General features: G+C 36.1%; 1 protein-coding gene across 1 annotated transcript in view; it reads left to right on the top strand.

Annotated features, from left to right (window-relative positions):
- Positions 1-16,010, top strand: part of CNTNAP2 (contactin associated protein 2) — a 1,911,935-nt gene that overhangs the window by 804,055 nt on the left and 1,091,870 nt on the right. The window contains exon 4 of the mRNA XM_045864107.3: positions 1,762-1,909. Coding sequence (XP_045720063.1) covers positions 1,762-1,909 — 148 coding nt within the window. The remainder of the gene's footprint in view (positions 1-1,761; positions 1,910-16,010) is intronic.

The following is a 16,010-nucleotide window of genomic DNA, read 5'->3' as shown; positions in this document are numbered from 1 at the left end:
ATTATTAGATTGTGATTGTTTTGAGTATAGTGTCTATGGCTTTAGACATCTTATGTCCCCCCTATTATTCTTTACTTATTATGGTATAGATATTTTACAAATGTTTCCTGAATGAATGATAGCCATGCCTGAAGAAAATCCATTTGTTCTCTGTTGAAAAAACATCAACAAGGTGAACTTCTCAATGTAAATAAGGCTCATGGGAAATCACTCTTTTGATTTGACAGAATCCTCTAAATGAGAAATATGGAATGGACACATTTCTGATCAACTCGTAAACTCTGTAAATGTGTTCATGCCAATAAAAGGTAGAAAGGCTACTTTCACAATGTATTCAGTTGTTTTTATCTGATGTTGAGAAAAAGTTCAGATGTCTAATGGTGGCATGGGAAGGTAATGTAGAGGAGATTTTTAAAAAGCAAGAAGTACAACATCGCTCGGCATCAGGGAAATCCAAATCAAAACCTCAATGAGATACCACCTCACACCAGTCAGAATGGCTAAAATTAACAAGTCAGGAAATGACAGAAGTTGGTGAGGATGTGGAGAAAGGGGAACCCTCCTACACTATTGGTGGGAATGCGAGCTGGTGCAACCACTCTGGAAAACAGTATGGAGGTTCCTCAAAAAGTTGAAAATAGAGCTGCCCTATGACCCAACAATTGCACTACTGGGTATTTACCCCAGAGATACAAATGTAGGGATCCGAAGAGGTACATGCACCCCGATGTTTATAGCAGCAATGTCCACAATAGCCAAACTGGAAAGAGCCAAGATGTCCATCGACAGATGAATGGATAAAGAAGATGTGGTATATATACATATACAATGGAATATTATGCAGCCATCAAAGGGAATGAAATCTTGCCATCTGTAATGATGTGGATGGAACTGGAGGGTGTTATGCTGAGTAAAATAGGTCAATCAGAGAAAGACATGTATCATATGACCTCACTGATATGAGAAATTCTTAATCTCAGGAAACAAACTGAGGGTTGCCGGAGTGGTGGGGGGTGGGAGGGATGGGGTGGCTCCCTACCATTGGGGAGGGTATGTGCTATAGTGAGCACTGTGAATTGTGTAAGACTGATGAATCACAGACCTGTACCTCTGAAACAAATAATACATTATATGTTAAAAAAAAAAAAAAAGTATAGTAGGAAGGGAAAAATGAAGGGGGGGAAATCGGAGGGGGAGATGAACCATGAGAGACTATGGACTCTGAGAAACAAACAGGGTTCTAGAGAGGTGGGGGTTGAGGGAGGGGTTAGCCCAGTGATAGGTATTAAGGAGGGTATGTACTGCATGGAGCACTGGGTGTTATATGCAAGCAATGAATCATGGAACACTACATCAAAAACTAATGATGTAATGTATGGTGATTAACATAACATAATAAAAAAATAAATAAAAAGCAAGAGATATGCTTGGAGGCTGAAAAACTGTAATTTAAATGGAAAATATTAGATCTCATAATTTAAATATTGTCTGGATACTACAGTGGGTACAATATAGTGTTTCATTCTTCTAATATATGTATATTTTCACCTTTGAAAGGACCCATAGAAATTTTGGCCTAGTTTCCATTGAAAACTTGTTTTCAAATTAAGTATAGTAGCTTTGTTCCAATTGTTTATAGTAGAAAATATAAAATCCTGCCATTGGATAAGAAAATTTAAATTTATCTTAACACACAGGGAACACGGTTGTTTCCAAAGTACGTTTTTCTTTAATTTTTTAATCCCTGTTCTTTTTTCCCAGGCATTTCCTGGAAATATCAACTCTGATAGCGTGGTTCGGCATGATTTGCAGCATCCGGTTATTGCCCGCTATGTACGCATAGTGCCTCTGGACTGGAACGGAGAAGGCCGCATTGGGCTCAGAATTGAAGTCTATGGCTGTTCTTACTGTGAGTATCTGCTGAAATTTGTGGTGGATTTTGTCATCTTCATGTAATTAGTGATTTGTTTATTTTTGATTATTTAACATTACTTGCTTTCTCTGACAATAAACTGCCTTGTTTTTATATATAAATAACATGTTAGTTTATTTGTATGTTATAAATATATTTTTACATCTTTACACAAAAACACATATAAAAATACCTTAAGCAAAGGATTTGGAAAGTGATTGTTGTTCAGTAGACTAAAATGACAAAGCTTATTAATTAAGTTGCTTGAAGTCTTATACAATATTTAAAAAGTAGAAACTTACAGTATTATCCATCATTTTGACTCTTTGTGATGGATTTTGGAGAACTTCCTGCCAATTCTTGTCAGTTTCACCTTTTACTGTTTTAAAGCTAAGCACTAAGTTTTAATGTCAGTGATATTTTATATGTCTATAAATTTTATTTGCTCCTTTAAAAAATTGACTTGGTCACCTAAAATGATTCTTTTCTTTTAATCACGTTTTAAACTCTTTTTTTTTAATTTCTTAAATGCATTATATATATATATATATGTCCAGTGATTCTAATATATGGATTTTTGGGGATTGCAGCTCTGCTGTCTTGCATCTACCCATTTTTACCAGTAATGCTTTTTTGCTCCTCCTCCTCTTCTGTCTTTCACCTTCTTTACAGCCTTCTTATCTGCCTGTCCTTCCCTTCTCTGTCTTCTTGACTGTGACCTTAGTTTCTTTAAAACCTCATCTGTGGACTTTCTTTCAGGCCAAAGTTGATGATGGATTCATCTACCGAAGATTCATCTTTGCTTACTTGCTTCTAAGTAGACAGTGCCAACACAGAATTACTTTAAAGATTGTTGAGCTATTTTGAGGCCACGAGGTAGTAGAGATTCAGTCTGCAAATACATGATTTGCAAATACTGGCTTTAGAACATGAATTTCTGGTAAAATAGTTCCCTCCTCCTAGGAGTCTACTATTAGACTCTCCCGTACCCTTCCTATAGATACATAAAAATAAAAGTTCACTATAACCAGAAGATGGCAAATGACCTATTGGCAAGCTTTTTAAAATTAACCAAACATTTGGTAGTTTATAATAAAAATATATATAAAGTTTTCACCTCTGTACACATCAGTTACAGAGATTGGTGAAAATATTAGCTGTCACGATGACCTAATCATTTTTATTTATTCATGGGCAACATTATGTGCAAACTGAACTGGTTACTACAAAGTGGCCGTGGAGATCATTTAAAAATTCTATAGGTGTTTATTTTATTTGGTCATCACTTTATTATAGCAAATATGATGAGTAGAGAGGCATAGAAATTTAGTTCTTCAGCAGAATGTAGATCTTCAGGAGGAAGATTTAACTTGTTAGGAGAAGCCTAAAATGAGCCCTAACATAAGTTTGGGTTCTCTCTATGTGGTCTGGGTATTATGGATACAGAACTCTGTGTTCACACATATTCCAACTGTCAGCACATTGGGAAGGCCAAGACAAAATGTGGTATTTTTCTCGGTATGATGGATTTTCTAGGGAGCATGTTCAGCTTTCAGTAAATGAGAAATGTGTAATACTCTTCATGGAAACCATGATGTGTATAATTTATTAACAATTACTTATTGAGCATTTTTTATGTGTCATGAAATATTGCTGAATGTTAGTAATACTACAGTGAATATGGAAAACATTCTATGAGAGACAAGGTGGGACAATTAATATAGTAGTATTTATTAGGATAAAAACAGTGAAAGTTAAAATTCACCCAGAGGCACATCGCCTGAGTGATAGAGCTGAAAGGAAAACCGGTGAGTCTGGTACAATGCTAGAGCTCACTACCACTGTTCTATTTTCCTACTCCTTAATTCCAACAAAATGAACAACGATGTGACCATCTCCAAGTCAATAAAAGAATCATACTGACACCCCAGAAACACCCATCAGGCCCTCCCCCAGTTACTACTGCTTTTTAAAGGTAAAAATTCACCTGATTTTTACCCTCATAGATTAATTTTACTTTTTTTTTAGTTTCATAAAAAAGGGAATCCTAAAATATATATTATTTCCCATCTGACTTCTTTTCTTCAAAATAATAATTGTAAGAGTATCCACACTGTTATTTAAGGTATTTGATTATTTTCATTGGCACTGTTACTCTACTGTATGAATATTCTACAATCATCAATTCATTTCATGTTAATGAACATTTGAATTGTTTCCATTTTTGGCTATTTTAATAGAATTGCTATAAATATTCCTCGTGGGTGTCAGCTTAGGAAAGGGTACTACTAAGTTAGGACCTATGCATGTTTAATTTTTATCAATAATAACAAAAATTTCTCTGAAGTGGTTGTATCAATTTAGACTCCCACAACCAATGTACTGGAGTTCCTATTGCTTCACAAATTGGGACACTTAGTATTGATTTGAAAGTTTTAGCCATTGTGGTGGGTGTTCATTATATCTCATTTTAGTTTTAGTGAGCACTTTCCTGATTTTTAAAGAGGTTATGCTTGTCATTCATTTGTATACCCTCTTTCTTTGAAGTGTATGTTGAAGAATCTTGCACATTTTTCTATTGTGTTGTCTTTTATTTTATCTATTTTCTAATTGTTTTGAGTAATTTTTATAGCCAACTCTCTCTTTTATTTTATTCTTGTTATAATATCCAGATGTGTTATCTTACTTTTGAGATGGCTTTCTTTAAAAATAATCATTTTAAAACCAACACTGTCAGTGGGGTTACTTTAGAATTCACAGTAAGCGCAAATGCAGCTTGCCCGAAGGCACATAGTGTGGGGTGACTCAGATGTGGCTTACAGTTGTTCTGCAGTTGTTGCAAGTGGATCTGTGAAGTTGTGAGCTCGTGCGATCATGGCCTTCTCCATCTAGCCTGGGCTTTGGCAGTCACAAGGTGGGAAGGAAAAAAATACCGGAAGCTAAGTAGGAGGCTAGGCTTTTCTAGTGTATAAGCCTCTCTGGGGGGAAAGATCGTACACTTTAAGAAACTGTATTAATATTATACCAATAGGAGCCAGTGGAGTAAATGATGAATTGGCAACATAAAATAAAATGTAAAATAGAAGTTGAAAAATACTTGTAGTAGGTTGTAGTAAATTGGATAGTGGCCTCCAGAGATATCAGGTACTAATCCCTGGAACTGTAAATTTTACTTAATAAGGCAGAGTGTTTGATTAAGTTAATGATCATGACCTGGATAGATTATCCTGCATTATCCAGGGGGCTTCTAAGGACAGTGAGTTCTATCCTTGTGAGAGGTGGACAGAGGGAGAATTCACAGACAGGAAAATGGAGGCACTGTGACCATGGAGCAGAGATCAGGTGATACGTTTATAAGTCACGGAATGTCAGCAGCCACCAAAAGCTGGAAGAGGAGAGGAGTAGATTCTCCCTGGAGCCTCTGGAGGAATTGAGGTCCTGCTGACACATTGATGTGAACCTAATGAAACTGATTTGGGACTTCTGGCCTCCAAAACTGTGAGAGAATAGAGCTGTTGTTTTAATTTGTATAGCAGGGCCTGGAAACTATACAAGTATCAATATCATTTTAGGGTGAAAAGAGATACAAAAATAGCTCTAGAGCAGTGTTCTTCAGTAGAACTTTAAACAAAGATGTAAATGTCCTTGACCTGCTGTAGTCCGCTAGTTACATTTGGCTGTTGAGCACTTGAAATGTAGCTGAGACAACTGAGGAACTAAATTTTAAATTGTATTTAATTCTTATTCACTTAAATAGTGTGACTGCTGGCTACCAGATTGGTTGGTGTAGATTAGAAGAACCAAAACATCTGCTTATTATTTTTCTTCCATGTTCTTTTATAGTTTAAAGAACCTACAACATTTATTTTTTAAATGGTATTCTCTGATTTTTTTCCCCTTAGTTTGGAGAACAACGATTTAATCATGCTGGACACAGTCTTTATTGTCAAGGAGTTGATGACTGATGTCACTTCTTTGACCAGATCCCTAACTGGGCCATTTTCCTAACTAATGTCCAAATCAGATTATTTTTATTTATCTATTTTTGAAGAATACAAATTGTATTTGTCTTTTCCAAGAAAAATACACATTTATAACAAGAAAAATATGTGTTAAACATATCTGTGATGGGCAACTTTTCTAAAGGTACTGTGGTTTAAATTTACCTGTCCTGTAATTCAGGCTACAGTGGGCCCTTAGAAGATGGCCTCCTATTTTCTTTTTTTTTTCATTTAGTGAACTATTGTGTCAGAGACTTTGATTTTTCAATGAGAAAAAGAATCATGAATCTTTGAGGGGGAGAAGTCAGATATACCCTTTTATTTTGCCCTCATTAGAGTTAGCAGTACTGTGTATGCTAGGGTCCCAGCAAGGAGAAACTAGGCTTCGATCACTCCTGTGGGAGAGAGAAATGAATTCTCTCATCTTTCTAGAAACCCCTTAGAGGATTTATCTGAGGTCTGTTTTAAAGTTCCAGGTTAGGGAATGGGGTTGTGCTTCTTTTATTTCTAAGTTTGACAGAAGAACTAGAGAGGGAGAAATCTCAGTATGAGCGCTGCTTCTGTTGGAGTTTGTGCCACTGTAATTCCCCTCGTGTTTGTCATTTTTCCTTGTGCAGTTCTTCCGTGATCTCTTTGTCATCTGAGAAGTTTGGTACTTCTCAAGATTGCAAACAGAAAGTTCACTCTATTCCAGGTGGAGAAGGTTAGTTCCAGGCCACTACTTTGAAGCCTTTAGGGCTTCTCCTGTTTGTGTTTCCTGACTTGTCTTGAGGATAATATGAGTTCTAATTTCAATGAATCGAAACTCATTTTAAATTATTCTGTTCCCTCTACATTTGGTTTTCCCTCTAGTTGAAACAAGTGCATGCTGTTATTTTTAAAACTTAGTGATAGTCCCCACGTCTTCGGACTCAGTAAACCTCCCAAAACACCAATGCTAATCTTCTAACTCTGTACCAGAAAGGAGAAGTCTCAGTCTAATAATTCCTAAAAAATCATGTATGGCTGCAGTACTCAAACATTAATTTTACACAAGCCCAGCACAGTGTCCTGATTGAAGTGAGCATTTTTGATGACAAATACTATATTAGCTTTTAACCAGAGTCTTCTTAAGAGTAAGGTCAGTGCCTTGGGAAACCAAGATACACACAACTAAACTAATTTTTGTATATGCCTTCCATTTGGATGAATAATTAATAAAGCCTGGATATATAGCTCAATGCAAATCGTAATGGAAAGTAAGTGCCAGACTAGGGCAGGAAAAAGTATCAAGAGAAACCAGATACAAACAAAAGGACAGTGTTTTGTCCTTCTCATGCTGTGCAAATGAGATCGTCCTCCTTCAGGGACCACAAACTGACGCTCACTGCTCCCATGCTGCTAGGCAAGAGGTGCTGTCTTGTATGTATGTGTTAGTTTTCTAGGGCTGTCATAGCAAAGTACTACAAACTGTGGTGTAAGACAACAGGATTTGTTCTGTTGTAGTTCTGGAGGGCAGGAGTCTAAAATCAAGGTGTCAGCAGAGTTGATTCCTTCTACAGGCTCAGAGGGAGAAACTGTTTCATGTGTCTCCCAGACTTCTGGTGGTTGCTGGCAGTCCTTCATGCTCTTTGACCTGTTTGTGCGTCATTCCAGTGTCTGCCTCCCCTTTTACACAGCCTTCTCCCCTGTGTGTGTCGGGGTCTGTGTCCTCACGTGGCCTTCTTCCCTCTGTGTGTGTCGGGGTCTGTGTCCTCACGTGGCCTTCTTCCCTCTGTGTGTGTCGGGGTCTGTGTCCTCACATGGCCTTCTTCCCTCTGTGTGTGTCGGGGTCTGTGTCCTCACATGGCCTTCTTCCCTCTGTGTGTGTCGGGGTCTGTGTCCTCACGTGGCCTTCTTCCCTCTGTGTGTCTGTGTCTTCACATGGCCTTCTTACCTCATGTGTTTGTGTTTGTATCTTCACATGGCCCTCTTACAAAGACACCACTCATTGGATTTAAGATCCACCCTAATCCAGTATGACCTAATCTTTTTTTTTTTCTTTCAAGATTTTATTTAAATTGTAGTTAGTTAACACATAGTGTAGTATTCGTTTCAGGGGTTTAGAATTTAGTGGTTCATCAGTTGCACATAACACCCACTGCTTATAACATTAACTGCCCTCCTTAATGCCCATCACCAAGTTACGCCATCCCCTCACCCACCTCCCTCCAGTAACCCTCAGTTGTTCTCTATTGTTAAGAGTCTCTAATGGTTTGCCCACCTCTCAGTTTTTATCTTATTTTATTTTTCCTTCCTTTTCCCTATGTTCATCTGTTTTGTTTCTTAAATTCCACATGAGTGAAATCATATGGTATTTGTCTTTCTCTGACTTCTTTTGCTTAGCATAATACACTTTAGTTGCATTCACGTCATTCCAAATAGCAAGATTTCATTCTTTTTGATGGCTGAGTAATATTCCATTGTACATATATACCACATCTTCTTTATCCATTCATCAGTTGATGGATATTTGGGCTTCTTCCATGTTGTGGACATTGTGGCTATAAACATTAGGCATGTGCCCCTTTGAGTCACTATTTTTGTATCCTTCAGATGAATACCTAGTAGCATAATAAGGTAGTTCTATTTTTAACTTTTTGAGGAACCTCCATACTATTTTCCAAAGCGGCTGCACCAGTTTGCATTCCCACCAACAGTGTAAGAGGTTCCCCTTTCTCTGCATAATCACCAACATCTATTGTTTCCTGAGTTGTTAATTTTAGCCATACTTAACCCGTGTGAGGTAGTATCTCATTGTGGTATTTCCCTGATGATGAGTGATGTTCAACATTTTTTACATGTGTCTGTTAGCCATTTGTATGTTTTCTTTGGAGAAATGTCTTTTCGTGTCTTTTGACCATTTCTTAACTGGATTTTTTATTTTTTGAGTGTTGAGTTTGATAAGTTCTTTATAGATTTTAGATACTAGCCCTTTATCAGATATATGATTTGCAAATATCTTCTCCTATTCTGTCAGTTGCCTTTTAGTTTTGTTGTTTCCTTCACTGCACTGAAGTTTTTTTATCTTGATGAAGTCCCAATAGTTCATTTTTGCTTTTGTGTACCTTGTCTCTGGAGATGTGTCTAGTGAGAGGTCGCTGCGGCTGAGGTCAAAGAGGTTGCTGCCTGTGTTCTCCTCTAGGATTTTGATGGATTCCTGTCTCACATTTAGGTCTTTCATCCACTTCGAGTCTATTTTTGTGTATGGTGTAAGAAAAATGGTCCAGTTTCATTCTTCTGCATGTGGTTGTCCAGTTTTTCCAGCATCATTTGTTGAAGAGACTGTATTTTTTTCCATTGGATATTCTTTCCTGCTTTGTCGAAGATTAGTTGGCCATAGAGTTGAGGGTCCATTTCTGGGTTCTCTATTCTGTTCCACTGAACTATGTGTCTGTTTTTGTGCCAGTACCATGCTGTCTAGATGATGACAGCTTTGTAATAGAGCTTGAAGTCCAGAATTGTGATGCTGCCAGCTTTGGTTGACCTAATCTTAAAGTAACTAATTACATCTGAAAATACTGCATTTCCAAGTAAGGCCATGTTTGGAGTTTCTGGGTGGATATGAATTTTGGAGAACATATATGTTCATTAAAATTAGTAAGAATTTTTGTTTAGTTTAGTTGGACAGAGAAATAAGAATTAGTTTTGGAAGTCCACCCATGTTGTCCTATTTAAATTAAATATTTAATTTTGCATAAAATAAAAGGGTTCCAGTTACTTGTATTTTGTGTTCTTCTCTCTCTCTCTCTCACACACACATACACACACACACACACACGAAGTAAAAGATTTATTATGTTGCTTGGGGATCGATATATTGTGACACAGACTCACCAATCCCAATAGCATTTATTGAATTCTATTTGTAAAGCATTTTGCTAATTTTAAATCTAAAGTGCAACCTATCATACCTGTGGTTAAAACACTTTAATGGTGCTACATTGCTTAAAGTTCAAGTTAGCTTGAAATATAGTGCCCTTCCTGTTACCTCTGCAGTCTTAAATCCTCTCATTGCCATGTTGCACTCTGTGCTCCAGTAATACAAACTATTCCTATTTCCCAGCACATGCTCTGCTTCTTGAACTTGCTTTTGTCCAGGATATCCTCTCCAACCACAGTGTCCTCTCCATTCTTCACCTCCTCAAGTCTCTTATGTTCCAGGATTCAGTTGAGATGCAATTTTCAACAAGAAGACTTCTCTGAATTTCCAGAATGAACCACATTTTTTTTTTACTCCCATTACACTGTGTGAATATTTCCAATGAAATATGTATCAAATTATTCCAAAATATAGCAGAGTGTGAGATGCGGGGGAGAGGGCAGACACAGTCACCATATTCATTATTGGCATCCTGTCAATTATCAGACCATATGCAAGTAATGTTTGCTGAACTGAACAAATACCAAGATGTAAATGATGCAGGCCTAACTTACTCTCTCAGTGGAAATTCATTACTCTTTGATGCTGGATATACTCTTTCATTAGTTGAACAGGGTATAATTCTGTTGCATCATATTGAATGGTGCTGTAGGTGCCTACGCAATGTTGAAAGACTTGCCTTACTGACTATATTAGTAGATGTTCCAAAAGAGTCATACAAAGCAAATAATTTAGTTTCTCTTATTCCAATTTCAGTGTTTCGAGACCTTATGTTATTTCTATGTAAGATCATTTTAAACCACAATTTCATGAGGCTGCTTTTTGAATTATAAACATGTAAATTACTTATCATCAGAGGAAAAATATCATACAAGTTACACATAGTAAAGAGATAATTAAAATTGTCAGGGTAGTATGTTATATATAAAGGACATGCTCTGTTCTTATGTATGCAAGTAGATAAAAAATAAATTTAGTATGTTATAACCAAAAATGTTCTTGCCATTAAGAGAAATGGAACTTAGCTTCAAGCACATATATTCTTCAGGTCTTTGCAAAGTAGTTTGTATTTCAAACTTGAATTGGAATACTTTGTAATAGAAAGATGATCTGTATATATCTAATTGTGGCTCATATTGATGACAGTGCAGCAACTGAAGATCATTGTAGCAGGTGAAAAATATTTTTGAGATGGTGAAAAATAAACTGAATCATTTGTGTTATGGTTTTGACTTACTTAGCAATGTAAATTCAAAGTGTAGGTATTACAAGATAATAAGTTATTGTCATTTTATACAGTAAAAAGTCAGATACTTGGTGAGTCTCATTTCTGGATTGACGTTTGAGGGTGACATTTGCATTGAAAGGAAATTTATGGTATGAAAAACAAAGAATTACATTCTCATTTTTCATGTCTATGGAGATGCATGCTATCAGCATTTAATTATTTTTTTCCAGTGTAATTTCTTTTACTTGGAAGGTAGTTACTATGGAGTCTATTCAGTGAGATAACATGGCAAATATAAGTTTCTCCATAGATACAAGAGAGTCACAAATGACAGCCAGTTCATATTTTGGAGAAATGCTTACTTAGACATTGATTTAGATTTAGATTTACATTGTATTACTTACTACAAAAATCTAACTTACCCTCAAGAATTTTATAAGTTCACATATAAAATCAACAATGTTGATTTAAAATAAATCAAAATTATTGATAGAGCATAACATATAATCATACCTGTTTGCAGTTTTGAATTAGGAGTAACAGTATACTTCTGTTGTGGAATAAGAGAGGGTGGTAGATTTTTTTATTGTAAATATTAGTTCAGAATTCTTTTCATAAAATAATTTTCCAAAAAATACACATTTTAAAACAAAGCATACACATATTATGATAACTGGTTGAAAATTAGAATAAAATAATGAAAAATAACCATGCTTTAGCATGGTTTACAAATAAGGTACTTTGATTAATATGAAGAGTCCTGTGCATACTCTACAAGAATTTTAAAAAGTTCCCAGGAGACCTCCCAACCCAATCCCTTATTTTACTAATGAGAAAACCCAAATCCGCAGAGCTAATGTGACTTGCATAAGTGAGTTAATTGCAGACCTAGAAATCCTTCACAACAATCTGAAGCATTGCTCCTTCTCTGTTATTTGATACCTCTCTCCTTTGGCTAATTCTTTTCTTCTCCACCTACAGGGACTTTTTATAATCACAGTGATGGCCTACAGAAAATATTATTTTGTAGATTCTAGTGACTGTAAAAAGCTGGCCCACAGTTCTCACTATAAGAACATCTAGAAGAAGGTGTTCAGCAAGAAAAGTATCTCAACAGTATTGTACAGCCCACATGTCCAGCAGGAAAATTTAAAGGGCTGGTCATGATAATACACTCATTTAAGGATAGCTTGCAAATGACACAATTCAAGCTTTCTTGCATTTTGGTATAGAAAGTTTATCAACCTCAGTCAGTGCATTCCTCAGGGAACCTCAGCTCCTGAGATACTTTCACTACTTTTTACATATAAGTTAATCCTTATATATGTTAGGTGATTGCAAAGAATATGAAAGGCAAAATTAGAGTTTTGCATTTCATTTATAATCCCCAGTTAACGTGAGGAAAGAAGTAAAATTTAAAACACTGCAAATATATACTGATTCTTTTATTAGCTTTTATTCTTGAGTTGTTAGTCTTAATTATCACCTGTTTAAATTAGCTTAGCTAGGGAGAAAAGAGCAAATATTTAAGATGGCAGCTATCGCTCTTATGAATTAAAAGTAACAATATAATAAAATAATCATTTAGTATGCTTACTTAAACCTTCCAGCAATGCAAATTATTTGGATAATCACTTAAAAATTAAAAATCACTCATTTTAAAACATTTGCTAACTTTATTTCTATTAGACTGATTTTTCATACTTAGACTTGAAAAAATTATCACACTTTTTCAGACTCCTATTCTCATTGGAATATATATGTAATATTTTCTTATGCTCCAAACAATGTTATATTAGTCTTTTCAGTCTTTCATACTTGTTTTGGTGGACAAGGAGGAATTGAACCTGCTCTCTGTTCCATTTCACTTCCAGTTAATGGGAGAATGATCTGAGGGGAGAAGGCAGGTAACTTGCACCAGTCTCTTTGTAAACATTCTGATACTGATAACTGCACCCCCTCCACTCCCAAATAATTATTTTCTAGGAGGAAAGTCCTTATCTATGGAATGTTTTGAGCACCTGTTATGAACCTGTTTTAGGTTGCTTATGGTAAATACACTTAGCTTCTCTGGATTTATGAACATGACTCCCTGGAAAATAACTCCTAAGCTAGGTGATCATTGAAGTGTGGAATGGAGATACTTTGTGACCTAAATGCTCAGGAATAAGCAGAAACTGTGCCTGATCCCTGAAATAAGGGGAGATTTTTGGCTGGGGGACCTTAACCTTGGGAGCAGAGCTGTAGGGGAACTTGCATTTAGGCCATTTGAGACCCTCTGGACTTTTCTCACATGTCAGGGTACACATAATACTGGACCTTAATTTTAGGCCTCATACTACAGCCTTGTGATTGCTTGTTTCTTGAAATTATTGGTAAAATTGGGCTCTAGCTAAGACCTTTATTTGTATAAATCTGATTTATGTCTGATCCTAATATCACTACATGGATTGTATTAATTACTAGCCTTAGTCACACCCACAGCATGTAAAGCCTCATGCAACATTTTTTTCTTCCCTGCTTATCAACCTGCTGTTCATCAGATATTTAGTGGTTTGTAGTATTTTAAACAAGCTGTGTCATTATTTCTTCCCTGCTTATCAACCTGCTGTTTATCAGATATTTAGTGGTTTGTATTATTTTAAACAAGCTGTGTCAGCCATTTTTGTGTATCCTACAAAATGAATTTAGAGAATGGGCCAGTGGCTTCTTATACTTATTTTAAGATGCAAATATTATGTTTGGGGTCAGGGAGAATCCCCTTTCCTATGGCATTATGCTTATATAGAAAAGATAATTCCTTTATTCAGATCATTTTACAAGGTTTTCTATGTTGCAAAGGACAAGATGAAACTATGACTGAGGTCGTCACTCACTCTAAGTGTTTGACTCTGAACACAATTGGTTTAACAGTCCCTCTGATTAAATTCTACTCCAAATTTAGGTAAGTTGTGTCCATCTGTTCAGAAATGCTTTTGTTGACCAGAAATACATTATATTTACCAGTTATATTTATTTGTTATATTATATATATTATATTTATATAATATACATTATATTTATACAATTTATATTAGTCTCCATTATATTTCCAAGGTCAGCAACCGAAAAGCAAGTTCAGTAATAGTATAGCAGACCCCAGTGAGAAGCGCAGAAGTATATTCAAAAGGTAGGATGGAACAGGGGTTTTGATTCATTCTTCAGACTAGCTGTTTTTAACCATGTTTAAGGTAAGATATCACACAAATTCATTTAGAACTTTTGTACAAAGGAGGTTCTCTGAATTTAAGATCATAGAATAACTAGAAAATGCATTGTGTTTTCTCCTTTGTCAACCAACAATGTAGACTCATTCTGGGCTGTCCCACAGCTGCTTAGCATGGTGACAGAATCTCCCACATCTCTCCCAAGACCTTCCATAATAACTGTTTTTGTAATTTGTGCCTCCTGTTTTATTATTTGTGCCGCTCATTCTCTTTTTATTCTCTATTCTTGCTCTTATTCTTTCTAAAATAAAAGAATGTTTTAAAACAAATCAAATTTTATACTTTGGCTTTGGTGAGTATCAGTATAGATCAAGGTCTCTCATCCTTGACATGTGATGTTTTTGGCCAGATAGGTAATTTATTGCTGGGCATGGGGGGCAAGAGGATGTTCAGTGTAGAATCTTCAGCAGCATCACTGGCCTCTACCCATTAGATGCTCGTCATACATCACTCCTTGTCCAGCTGTGTCAACCAAAATTGACACCAGACATTGAGAAATGTCTCCTGTGGGGGGCAACATTGCCCCTGGGTGAGAACTGCTTGTATAGATTGTACTTGTCACTTGGTAATTGGATTGTTATATTGCTAGGAACTGTGAAATAAAGAAAATAGACACATTGTAAGAATCAGTTTAGTTTTCATTTAATCTATATTTTAGTGCTTGCTATGTGCATGCTGAGATTTCCTAAGACTCTATATTGATAAGAGTGATAATCATGTTATTACAGTATGCTTATAGTTATAGATCTCCTGTGTATTTACTGTAGGTAGAAACACTCCTATAGCACTTTATCAGCATAAATAGTGCAAGAAAAATGACTCCCTGAATTCTTTTTTTTTTTTTAAGATTTTATTTATTTGCGAGAGAGAGAATGAGAGACAGCATGAGAGGGAGGAGGGTCAGAGGGAGAAGCAGACTCCCTGCTGAGCAGGGAGCCTGATGTGGGACTCAATTCCGGGACTCCAGGATCATGACCTGAGCCGAAGGCAGTCGCTTAACCAACTGAGCCACCCAGGCGCCCTGGACTCCCTGAATTCTTGTATCTTTTATCTGTGCCATTTGTGGAGAATCATGCAAATTTTTTTATACATTTTAAAAATATAAGCTGTTTTTAGGTGCCAATTCATTGATACTTTGCCATAGTTAATATCTTTTCAACTAGGATCAGCTTGGATCTGTATTCTTCTTTGGGTAATTTTACATTTTCTTTAATGTGATTTTAACTTTGGGATCAAGGTCAGATTTGACTAGGTCCATCACAAAGTTTAGGCTGAGTATTACTTATATAGTTGCTCCTTTCCCTTTTGCATTTGCCAATAGACAGTTAAAAACAAATGTTATAGAATGTGCTTTCTAATAGAATACAAATTCATATTGTTTAACACATTCCATTTAGATTTGAGAAACATTGACCTTTAAGGTATAATGTGAAGGCTGATTTTCTTTAAAAGAGAGGAGATAAATATGTAAAATAAAGCTTTGCTCTACTTCTCAGCTTCTTTTTCAGAGAGCTCTATGCCTACTATTTAGGAGAGGAGGAAGGCCTGGTTTTGCATTTCTCACAACACTTGCGTTGACCATGTAACACCACGTGACATCACATGACCCAGTGAATGTGTTCAGATTCCGACTCAGATCTTTCTAATCTATATGAAATGTTGTGCCTTTTCCCCCCTCCCTACCTCATAGGCCTGTGGTAAG

Source organism: Mirounga angustirostris, unplaced genomic scaffold (genome assembly GCF_029215605.1).
Source record: "Mirounga angustirostris isolate CCGP_5_RB_7025 unplaced genomic scaffold, mMirAng1.0.hap1 SCAF_12, whole genome shotgun sequence".
NCBI classification, from domain to species: domain Eukaryota; kingdom Metazoa; phylum Chordata; class Mammalia; order Carnivora; family Phocidae; genus Mirounga; species Mirounga angustirostris.
This window is presented reverse-complemented; position numbering and strand designations above follow the sequence as displayed.